A 12,588-nucleotide genomic window follows, 5' to 3' on the forward strand; every position below is an offset into this window, starting at 1 on the left:
GCATAAGCTTTCGTGAGCTACAGCTCACTTCATCGGATGCATTCAGTGGAAAATACAGTGGGGAGATTTATATACACAGAGAACATGCAACAATGGGTGTTACCGTACAAACTGTAACCAGAGTGATCACTTAAGGTGGGCTATTACAGTGTGTACAGTAACACCCATTGTTTCATGTTCTCTGTGTATACAAATCTCCCCACTGTATTTTCCACGGCATGCATCCGATGAAGTGAGCTGTAGCTCACGAAAGCTCATGCTCAGATAAATTTGTTAGTCTAAGGTGCCACAAGTCCTCCTTTTCTATTTTAAGATTCCTGTGTTGGACTGTGATGGAGATCAGAGTGAGCATCACCCTTTGCAATTCGGTATTTTTACAGGATGGACTAACTGCAGCTGCTTGTGTTGGAAAATGGTGGCACCAAAGCAAGGAAAGAGAAAATAATTGCCTCATTGGTTTTGTCCTCAGTGCCGTCTTCAAACTCTCTATTGTTTTATTTCTCTCCTCCTCATCTTCTTTTTCCAAAGCTATCAGCGATTTTCTCTGTAAATGGAGAAAGACAGGTTTATACAACAGGGTTCGGCTCTCTGTCAGCAGAGTAAACACATAATGACAGGTTTCAGAGTAGCAGCCGTTAGTCTGTATTCGCAAAAAGAAAAGGAGGACTTGTGGCACCTTAGAGACTAACCACTGCAATAGCAAAACGAACATTCGTTGTAATATGTAACTTTGATCGAACAGGTCACTGAGCAGATGTACCTAGTAATCGTCAAACTGTGTGCACAGTAATACTCTAGGAGGAAATATTTATTTGTATTGCAGTCGGAATAAGAGTCCCAGTCACAAACCAGGACCTCATTGTACCAGGTGGGCTACAGACACAGAACAAAAAGAAAGCTCCTGCCCTGAAAAGCTCAGGTTTTCTTTCTATTTAGTAGCCAGGAAGAACTTCATTCCAAACTCGGCAATTTAACATAACAGGCAGTGAATCTTATATCTAAAACTAGTTCCTAATTTGCATTATGGTAGCACCTTGAGGCCCCAACTGAGATCGCAGTCCCTTTGTACAACGCACATTGTAAGAATCTGCCCTTGCTATAAAGAGGCCACACTGTTGAGGCACGGGGCACTTGTAGGTTTAAATAGCGCAGATGGCGGATTCTCTGTGACTTGAAGTCTTTAAATCATAATTTGAGGACTTCAGTGTAACAGATAGAGGTTAGGGGTCTATTCCAGAAGTGGATGGATAAAGTTCTGTGGCCTGCAACGTGCAGGAGGTCAGACTAGATGATCGTGATGGTCCCTTCTGACTTATAGACTAAGTCTAATCTAAAGGTAGGACTGCACTTGGAGCTGGAAGTGTAATTTCCAGCATGAGGAGACATACCTGACCCAGCTCTGATTGAATGAGCGTGCTGAAAACAGAAGCATAGCCATGGCAGTGCAAACCGCAGGAGGGGCTAGCTGCCCTGAGTAGGATCCTGAGTTGCTAGGCCTGTCCTTGGGCGACTAACCCCTCCTGACGCTCACACCACTGCAGCGACGTGTCTATCATTAGCATGCTAGCTTGATCTGAACTAGCGCAGGTTACGTCTTCTCCAGCTGGGATTGACCCCTCCAGCATGAAGTCCAGATTTACCCTGAACAGACCAGACTAAAGATGGGAGTGGCAGCAGAGGCCCAGAGAGGAGAAGTGCCACACAGCAGGCTAGAGGCAGAACCAGGAATTGGACCCAGATCTGAAGAGTCCCATTCCCTCCCCATTGGAGGGCTCTGCCTCTCCTGCTCATGGGTAAAGGCCAATCCATTTCACCACCGGAGCTTCAGCTGCAGTTCCTTGATCATGAGATAAGGGGTGGATGTTATGCTGCATACTCAATGGACTCCGTTTACAACACAGCTGTCTCTAGATTAAAAATTCAAGCCAGTCCTTCACAGGGTAAGTGCGAGGGCAGTGCATAAAGGCTATCACTCTACACTACCCTGTCAGCAGATCTGAATGGACCAAAGGACTCTGTAGCAGAGTTGGTGTCTGAGTGGAAGTCCCTTAAATATCTGGAGCTGACACACCCTTAATTTCAGGTGCTCCACATTCATGTTGGTCCAAAAAAAGAAAAGCCTTACTAAATACTCATGGAAATAATCTGCCAGCTGTAAATAGCCCACCTTGGATTAACTATATGCTGTGGATAGGTCTATACACCGGTTGCATACATGTTTACACTATTTAGCTTTAATTTTGCTTGTGTGAAGCTTAGCAGTTGTGACCTTGTGATGGGCGCAGGCACAGCTAGAGGCATTGATACCGGCAGGCTTCCCAGGTGACCGGGAGCCTCAAATATGGACTTGGATAGGCTACTTAAATCAGCATAGGCAAGTGAGTAGTTCAGTCTTGACAGCCGGTTCAAGCCCTGGCCGCTGCTGAAGTCGCCATCCAGGGGGCAAATCAATCAGTGCACGTCACGGTGGGGCTGGGGGCATGCGAATGCTGGTCCACCGGGAACTGGGCTCACTCCATATAAACCACTCAACAGCTGCGGTTTTTCTGTCTGTCACAGATCCTGCTGGTCCCACTGAGGCAAGGAACCCTGACTGGGAAGGTAGTCCGGACTTTCCAGAGAGGCTGGCCAGATTCCAGCCATCTAGCTGGCCTTACCGCTTCCCAGATATTCATTCCTTGGCCCTCAGCAAGCCTCTGACTTCGGGGGGATCGCCCCCATTTAATAGCTAAGGAAACTGAAGTAGAGAGGGGCTAGGACCCTGATCCTCAAGCATTCAGGCACCCAACTCACACTGGTTTCAACAGGAGCTAGGGGCCTAAATACTTCTGAGGATTTGGGCCCAAATGACTTGCACATTGGCCACAGCCAGAAAGAGAAGCCAAATCTCCCGACTCCTGATCCTATGCTCTAACCACTAGAAGAGGCTCCCCTCCTTTATCTTTCTCTGTAAAATAGTAACTCCTTCTGCTTTAGTGGGGAGACAGGAATGTGGGTGACCACAATACTGCCAAACCCAGCCAAAAATATGATGAGTCAGGCCCCCCAAAATCATGAGGTGGTTGTTTTTTTTAAAACCAAACACTGGATGTCATCCCCCCTCGCGCCCCACAGTCTGGTTTTTCAGCCTGTAGAGTTCCCGTTTTCAAGCTTTTCTCTTCCTTTTTACAATCAGAGCTGAGCTTCTCCCATAAAAGTCACACAAAGTCAGGAGCTGGGCATTAAGACAGACATGAAACATCACAAGACTCACAATAAAAGTCACGAGTGGGTAACATCCGGAAGGAGTACGCAAGTTTGAACATAAAAGAGGCCTGAGCCTGCATTTAAACACACATAAAATGGGTTTTAAACACGTGTGTTAAATTTAGCCGGTCTCTCTCTTGCACATTACTGTTAACAGCGAGTATTATGGATTTATAGATCAGGGATACCCACAAAGGCATCAGCTTGGTCCCGCACATTACTCATTGGCTTTCCCCCTCATTGGACCCCTGGATTTTGTTTCAAAACAGAGGAAAAGGGAGACCCGTGAGACTCCAAGCAAAGGTGAACAAAAAAACCCTGAGGAGGGGGGGGGGGTTGTTTGTTTGTTTAAAATGGTTATTGCTTCCGCTCAAGCTGCCTGCTGGTTGGTGATGCAATTGGACAGCTGTCACCGCCGTGTTACAAGGGAGGAAGCTGCCCTGCAGAAATGTCTGATGGATGATGTCACCGCTCCATGAGAGCAATCCACTGTAAAATTCAACTGAAATCCAGTGGGGTACATTTAATCTCCTCCAGCACAGCTGAAGTGTTTTATATACACTAGGACAATGAATAGTTGAGGCATTTATGATCCCATAACCCAGTGCCCACATCTGAGGAACACCAATATGAGCTTTAGCCACACTAGGCTTACCGAACCATGGGAAAATTGCAAACACACGGGCAAAAGGAATAGAGCGTCTCCGACTGGCAGCAAATAGGCAACTGCCTGTATTTGTTCCTTTCAGCAAAGGGAGAAGGGGCTTTTCATTCAGGGGAGATGGTGGCTTGCAGAATTCTCATTTACACAAGGAAAGGAGGGAAAGGGGTCACATATTGATGAGCAGCCCTGGACTACTTTGAGTAGCTCTGAAACCTCCCACTGGTCAGCCAGGCTGTCACAAAAAAAGGGCTCAAAGATTCCCTCAGACCCAGCAAGAGGGACACCTGAGATACCACCTTAATATAGCTTTCAGGTGATCAAATAAAGAAAGCCCATCCAGAGAGGGGTCTCTCTCTCTCTGATCTAGGTAGGTGTACTCAGCTGTTGCCCTGCTTCCATTCGAATCAATGGGAAAAATCCCATGATTACAACAGAAGCAGAGCTGGACCAACACTGAGCCGTTATGAAGACTTATTTTCCAACATTTCGTAGGATGCTCATGAAGCTGGAAGGGATGAAATGCCGATGCAGCAGGGAGTTTGTGTGTTACATAGTCAGTAGATACTGCTGCAACTCAAGGCCCTGTGTGCTCTGCAGCAAGCTCTAGCCCTGGGAAAGGCTTCCAGTTTTGATGTGATGAGCCAATGCTGAATTCTGCAGCAGGTTCACTTCGGGGGGAAAAAAGCACCAAACTCCAGACTTTTGGGAAGATTAATACAGCCAGTGCATTGTCCCATTTCAGCGTGCCACAGGTGTTTGAACTGACAGTGCATAGCTGTGCTATTGAAGTGCCAAGCAGAAGCCAGAATGTTAGACAACAGGGCAGGGCACAGCTGGAGCTTTAGGGAAGCAGTGGAGACTTTTACCAGTACATAAGGGTTACAGCTTTTTCCCCTCTTCCCCATGTGAGCACATGCATATTTAACTTGACCTCTCACTTCTCCACCGCAGCAAGCCTCGACAGCAGCATCTGCTCCACTGTGTCCAACAGCAATGGACCAACATGTTAGTTGAATGACCAGCAGTGAAGTAGTACATGCCGTCCTCTGGGTTACCATTAGGTTCCAGAGTCAACACACCATAGAGATGAATGGAGCAGTTTGTGCAGCTCAGACCTATTGTTTCAGGCTGCCTATCTGCAAACTCATACAGAGCACCCAGTGCTGATTCACACTTGGAATGCTTGCTCTGCAACTGTCAGGGCTAGATGAAACTAAATGAAAGTTTAGGGTCTAATCAGTAGGTCAGTCCTTGGAGAGACAGGTTTCCAAGAGGCAGAAATAAAAATACAGAACAAAACAATTGCAGTACCTTGTAACATAACACCCCCGAGGATCTCCATTTCCGCAGACAGATTGATATGCACCATGCTGCCTGGGCAGGATTAGGAGTACTGTAATTCTTTAAGCATTTAGGAGAACATTAACCCAGATGCCCAGGGAGCCTGCACAAGAATCACATCAGTCTTCCACTGTCCCTGCACAGAAGGACAGGGGAGCACAAGAGGACGCTGCAGCATGGTGGTTGGTCATTTTAGAGGAGGATTCGCACTCACAATGATCCAGTGGGCTCAGACCCTGTGACTGTGCAGGGACCATGGAGGGGTCACAAGACAGCCCTGAAGGGCTTGTCCCTCCATGGTGGGGATGGGGAGGGTTTTGCTCCCTGCCAAGCCCCACTCCCATCCATTGGGGGGATGGGAAGGGTTGTGCTCCCTGCCGAGCTCCCCACACAAGCCTGATTACCCGGACTGTGGTGGAGATGGGAGCGAGCGTCACCCTTAGTCCATTCTGTAAAAATAGCCAATGGCTAACTGCAGCTGCCTCTACCAGACAGTAACGCCTGCCGGCGTAACTAGGTAAGACGCTGACTGCCCAAAAAGCAGGGTATGTGTAGCTACTGTGTCTCTTCTCTTTGATCAAGGGCCTCCTGTTAGAGCCATTACAGTAACTAGAAACAAACATTCTGTATACACAGCACACACACGTGGCACTGCTCCATTGCAGTTGCTTGGACAGCTGGGGGCATCCGAATGGGCTGTTGCTTCAACAGACACTTCCTCCATTGTAGTCGCGACAGATCCAGCTCTGCCATCCTTCCAGGAGGTAAACATTTCACTCTGAGCTGCCCCTTAGATCAGGGGCGCTACTCACGCAGGGAAGTAGTACTTGAGGTGAGTGTGGGTGGCAGAATTGGGCCCCCACTCATTGTAGCGGTCTCGGACATGCGTCTTTGCCTACGATACCATAGGGTAGCTAGCTGCTCTTCATGAAAGCTGCCTGGGTGGCTTGCCTCATGGCCTGGACAACAGAGTACAGGTGAAGCCAAAGAGGGAAAGACAAGTTCAGAGCTTCAAGATGCCAATAAAAGCAAAAAGCTACGTTCATCCCTTATGCCCCTTTAACGATGTGCCGCACTGCCAGGAGATCAAAGGCACTGCAGAGCTCCCGAAGTGCAGAAAAGCTTTGATCACAAAAACTCAGCTCCTACACATGGCTACTCCCAGCCCAGCCAGCTCTCCCCCTTCTCTGAGCACATGCACAAAGATCTTCCCAAACTACACCCCAAGTTTCTCTTCACCTTCTCCAGCCTACCTGTTTCCCTGCCTCTCCAGCTTCCCCCAATCTGAGCTAGCCTATCTTCCCCCATGCTTCTCCATTTGCCTCTCTACCCAGGATATTGCTAAGGCTCTAATGCTGTGGTACTGAGCGCCTGCCCCATGACTACATAGCAAGCCTGATGATTTTCATTCATTCCAAGTTACTGGAGCCGAGACTGATCTTATCAACACTCCCGTAACTAAAAGGCAACTGACCAGAAGAAAATATATTGCCTCTGAGCTGACACCAAATATGGGGAGTTTCTGCTTAAAAAAAAATAAAAGTTTTTGAGGATGAGAAAACACCAGGATTATAATGGAAGTCTGAATGTAAAGTTAACTAGGGCCCTGTCTACACTAAAGGGAAAAGTAGATCTAAGCTACGCAATTTGAGTTACGTGACTAGTGTAACTCAAATCACTGTAGCTTAGATCGACTTATCGCAGGGTCCTCGCTATGCGACGTTGACGGGAGACGCTCTCCCATCAACTCCCCTTACTCTTCTCGGGAGACGGGAGAGTGATCGGCGGTCGATTTAGCGGGTCTTCACTAGAGCCGCTAAATCGACCACCAATGCATCAATCGCCACAGCATCAATCCTCCGGAAAGTGTAGACAAGCCCTAGAGCGTTCAATGTCATTATGCAGCAAGAGCTGCAACACTGAGACATGTAGGATTTCAAAGGGTGTCAAATCAGGCCCTTGACTACTAATCGTCTTGAACATTTTGAATTCATTAAGATCTTTGCTTCTACCATTCATACTAATCTTCAGGTGAAGTGATTTGCTGAGCTGCGTGCAATTAAGAGTTGCCTCTCAGGATAATCTAACTACATACCCACTTATAGTGGCAATCAGTGCTTGAAGAAAGATTTTGATAGTTGAAGAGGGATGGAAAAAAGGAAAGACTTTAAAATGCCAAGCAACTGTGGTTTGAAAAGCAGCTATTAAAGCAAGTGCACTGCGGTCTCCCAAAGCATTCTTGCTTGATCTGTGTCTTTCAGCTTGCAAGTTCTCATGGCGAGGACCATATCTGTATTTGTGTCTTGCATAAGGCTGGGCAAAGTGACTGTAACAATAATCATTTTGTATCCAGAAACACACTCCTGCCTGCACGCACATCAGAAAGATGCAGTTATGGTGTATGCATAGAATGCTTAGTTGCATCACAATGCAAAGTCCATAGCCCTTGAAAAATGTTTCCATCCATAGTCTCCAAGATTCACATATCAAGAAACCCACAGTGTGACTGTCAGGGCCAACCAACATAGGAGGGGTCAGTAACAAGATTAGTAGGGATCCAGATTTGTTGCAAATAGTAGATACTGAAGAGACACTCGGGCTGGAATTTTCAAAGGAAAATAAAGGAGTCTGGCACCCAGCCCCCACTAGAATTCACTCATGTTCCTTTGAAAAATGCAGCAGAACTGTACAGCAGCCCTGTTCATAGCATCATAGAATATCAGGGTTTGAAGGGACCTCAGGTCGTCATGTAGTCCAACTCCCTGCTCAAAGCAGGGCCAATCCCCAACTAAATCATCCCAGCCAGGGCTTTGTCAAGCCTGACCTTAAAAACCTCAAAGGAAGGAGATTCCACCACCTCCCTAGGTAACACATTCCAGTGCTTCACCACACTCCTAGTGAAAAAGTTTTTCCTAATATCCACCTTCATCTTCAGTCTAGTTATTGTAGCTGACTCACAGCTCGGCCTGACAGGACAGCAATTGCAACAGGGGAACAACTGGCGATGCAGTAGTACTGCTGAAAAGGATCTGAGGGTTGGAGTGGATCACAAACTGAATAGGAGACAACGTGAGGCAGTTGTGAAAAAGGCTAAAATCATTCTGGGGTGAATTAACAGGAGTGTCGTACGTAAGAGAAGGGAGCTAACTGTTCCGCTCTACTTGGCAATTGTGAGGTTTCAGCAGGAGTACTGTGTCCATTTCTGGGTGCTAAATGTTAGGAAAAATGTGGACACACTGGAGAGAGACCAGAGGAGAGCAACAAAAATGACACAAGGTTTAGAAAACCTGATTTATGTCAAAAAGGTTAAAAAAACACAACTGGGCATGTTTAGTTGTGAGAAAAGAAGACTGAGGAGAGACCTGATAAGTCTTCAAATAAGTTAAGGGCTGTTATAAAGAGGTTGGTGATCAATTATTCTCCGTGTCCACTGACCATACAGCAAGTAGTAATGGGCTTAATATGTAGCACAGGAGATTTAGATGAGATCTGAGGAAAATCTAACTATAACGGGTAGCTAAACTCTGGAATAAGCTTCCAAGGGAGGCTGTGGAATTCTCATCGTTGGAGGTTTAGAAGGACAGGTTGGACAAACACCTGTCAGGGATGGTGTAAGTTTACTTGGTCCTGCCTTAGCGCCGGGGGCAGGATCTGACATCTTGGGGTCCCTTCCAGCCTTACATTTCTGACATAAGGGTGAACGCAAGCCAAACTGCATGTTACGCATCCTGCCATGACATTTCAGCTGCTTACCCTGTGTGCGTGCATATGTACACCTTATGTAAAACGCACACTGGGAGACAGTAAGTGTATTGAGAGGGAAAGGAGGCAGAATTTAGCATGGATTTGAGGACAGTAATATTCTGAAGTGTAACAGTTGATTACAGAATAACTACATTGCTAAAGAACACTTTTGTTTATTCTACATATGCCAGAAAAACAGTTGAAAAACTACTTACAGCAGCCATTGAATTTAGCTGATCAATGTAAAACTCAGGCCAGCTAGTGGCTCCTTTATTTTCTTCCTGGTCCTGAAAACAAAAAGAAACTCATCAGGAGAAATAAGGGTTACTTTCCTTTTACATTCTTTTATGAAGACTGAACACAAGGCACACAATAATTCCATTATACCAGTTTAAGTTTGATTTAGAGCAGACTAGATGATTATGATGGTCCTTTCTGGCTTTAAAGTCAATGAGATTTCCTACATTCTGAGTCCACCATCCCAAGCATTCTGATCTAGGTATATTATTTGGTCTTTTTAACCCCAAAGCTCTATGGGACAAGGTCTTTACATGCAATCAGGGTTACAATGTCTGCTTTTAACTAAACGCTTCCCGATTTAACTGTGGCAATCTTCTGGTTCCAAGGTCCTTAGAGAACAACTTAACCCAGATCTCTCAGTACTGGAACTTTAAAATTTCTTCTGTTGAAAGTTTTTGACTGCGTAGCTTTGCTGAATGCAGTGAGGCTGCTTTTGATGTAGTTTGCTACAACTGACCCAGAGTAAATAAACTGGATATAAACCATATTTCACTCTTTTAGGAAGTAGCCATCATTTACCAAAACTCAAAATGGGCCATTAGACGCTTCACTATAGATACAAGACTCTCTACCTGGGGGGTTATGATTTCTCCACAGATGTTAGAGGTAATGACCACTCAAACTACACTCTTTCAAGGGCTTTCGACTTTTTTCTACACCACTGTCCCATACTCCATCAGTTGCCAGTGGTAATCCTCAGAGGTGCTGCAGGCCCCTTAGCCCCCTGGAGTGGAGGATGGTGTATGGGGTACTCCCGGCTTAGCTGGAAGTAATGAGTGTATAGAAAAAGGCTCATAACATTCCTAATTTAAACAACTGCTGACTCCTGCCTTTGGATTCATTCTCGAGGGGCTGAAAACCATTGAGCTATGCTGCATGATTTAGAGTCCAGCTCTCTTGGCTGGAGATTACGACACGCTGCTGGGTGGAATACACCAGATAGCTTTTCAGGCTCTCCTGTGTCCTTGTACATGAGTCACTTGGAAGAGATCAAATTTACACTGGTGACATGGCATAGCAAGGAAGCATACGAGACAGGAAATAAAGCTGTTTACGGGTTCAGGAACATGCTCTCATGCTAAAAGTTTCTCAATGACAGACACTTCCAGATTTGTTTGCTCTTTCGAGACCTGCAAAATGCTCTCCACACATCTGAAAGTTCACTCTTGATTCTCAAAGCAACAATCTGGATGGTCTTTGGTTATAGAAAGTTATACGGCATGAGGAGGCATAGGGCGCACGCACAAGCCGAACAGACACTGCTAACGAAAAATCTCACATCAAGGGCTCGAGAGACATGCTCACCTGAAGTGCAGCCATAGGGACACAGGGACTAGAACAACCATCTAACATCACAATATTTGCAACACACCAGATTCCATGGCACCAGTCCCTTATAGCAACAGGGTTATGCTGACTGACTGACACAAGGCTAGACAGTGCACATATTCCTGTACACTCCTGGGAATAGTTACAGCAATGTTCCGAACACAAAAACCCATGTTTTGCTTGCGTTAGCCTGTGGCTCGGAATTACAAAAGCAATTCAAGCTGTAGCTTTCTAAAGTTTTGTTGACTCATCCTGGTACACCCAGTTACAACAACACACACGGCCAATCCCCAGGTAACGAACCCCGCTTTGGCAGCCGGAAGGGATTTGAACCCAAGACCTCTCACATTCAAAGCACGAGCCTCTAGCACTTGTGCTAAAACACTAGCCCTTGTAGCTGGCAGGTGCAATATATTTGTTATCCTCTTATGTGGGCCTGCCACTAGAGGAGGACAAAGACCCATACTGTCCTACAACAAGACCCTCCCCCAGCCCACACACATCCATCCTTGCAAATACCAGGGTGGTTTGCTCACTGATGTAGGACTGCAATGATAACATTTTAGTTTGGGGCTGGCTTCAGAAACACTTTGTTTCCCCTGCCACAGACAGAACTACTGTTCAATTCTGTAGGCGGTTTCCCACATAGCCAGCCAGATTTAAAGGGACAAAATTACTATTTTTACACTCCAAGGCTTAAATCTGGATGCTACATTAATCCCTCTCCCCCTCGCAATCAAACCTTTTTTCCTAGCTGAGCTATTTAGACCTAAGAAATATAAGGATTTGTAACAGAAATCCTGATTCAGCTTTAATTCTAGCCTTGAGAATTGCACTGATAACAGAAATGCCAGGCAGTCATATTGTCAACATTGTTTGGAGTGAGGTTTTTTGGGGAGGATGGAGGAGTGAAGGCAGGGATGGCACAGAGATTATTTGTCCAAGAGTTAGTGTCTAGGATCACACAGAGACATGAAGAAAAAGTTCTTTCCAGTTCAAGTGACCCTTGACATGAGCAGGTTGATGCAAGCTTTAATTGCAAGTTTCCCTGTAGAAATATCCAGCACACAACGAGTCTGCTGCTGGTGCATCAGAAACACCAGATTACCTTGTAAGAGAGCCAAGTCTGCAAATGAACCTGTTTCCCTCACTTACAAGGTTGGTGAATTCACTGTCAGTTCCCCAGCGCCCCCGTGGAGGGAAGGGAGCACCAGCTGTCTCACACCAGCAGCGTATATTACCAAGTGATACAACAGTAAAATTAGGTCAGTCACAGAGAAAACCGTTAGCTTGCGCTAATGGCTCGCTGCCAAGAATCAGTATTAGAATCCACAGAAAAACAATTACACTGTGTATAACCCCCACCTCCCCTCTCCACAAGGTTACAACTAAATACAAAGACAAAAGTCACATAGTACTTTTTCTTTAAAAAAAAAAAAAGACTTTAGTTTATCTTCTGCTTTGAAAAGTAAGAGAAAACTGAAGTTTGCATTCATAGGTTGATTGAGTTTAAGGCAAGATTGTAATCATCTAGTTGGACCTTCTGTATAATACACAGGCCATATAATTTCACCCAGTTATTCTTGTTTCAAGCCCATAACTTTGTTTGAGCTAGAGCATATATGTTTTAGAACATGAAAAATAAAATTGGCTTCTCTGCTCCATGGACTTTAGCATTTATTAAGAAACTCCCTAACTTTTCCCCAAGTGTTAATAAGTACCATCTGCATCAGATACATTTCGCCATCTTGGTCAACGCCCTGGTTCTGATGGAATTCCCTAATGCCAACAACATAGCATGTCAATAACCAGCACAAACACTCCAGATCTGACCCTACTGGCTTAAAAGCCCCTGAAACTGTTGGGCCTGGCACAGCTAAGGTAGCAGCAGCCTCTTCAGAACAATTGTTGTTCCTATTTTGTTAGTGATAAGTCAGACATACTTGCTATGAAACAATGACCTC

The 12,588-nt window shown here is 45.7% G+C and overlaps 1 protein-coding gene across 3 annotated transcripts in view; it reads right to left on the reverse strand.

Annotated features, from left to right (window-relative positions):
* Positions 1–12,588, reverse strand: part of DAAM1 (dishevelled associated activator of morphogenesis 1) — a 185,588-nt gene that overhangs the window by 55,405 nt on the left and 117,595 nt on the right. For all 3 annotated transcript variants that reach the window (XM_073349967.1, XM_073349968.1, XM_073349966.1), the window contains exons 4-5: positions 9,211–9,282; positions 450–544 (exon numbers count right to left, since the gene is read on the reverse strand). In XM_073349967.1, coding sequence (XP_073206068.1) covers positions 450–544; positions 9,211–9,282 — 167 coding nt within the window. The remainder of the gene's footprint in view (positions 1–449; positions 545–9,210; positions 9,283–12,588) is intronic.

This window comes from Lepidochelys kempii, chromosome 6, assembly GCF_965140265.1.
Source record: "Lepidochelys kempii isolate rLepKem1 chromosome 6, rLepKem1.hap2, whole genome shotgun sequence".
Lineage (NCBI taxonomy): Eukaryota > Metazoa > Chordata > Testudines > Cheloniidae > Lepidochelys > Lepidochelys kempii.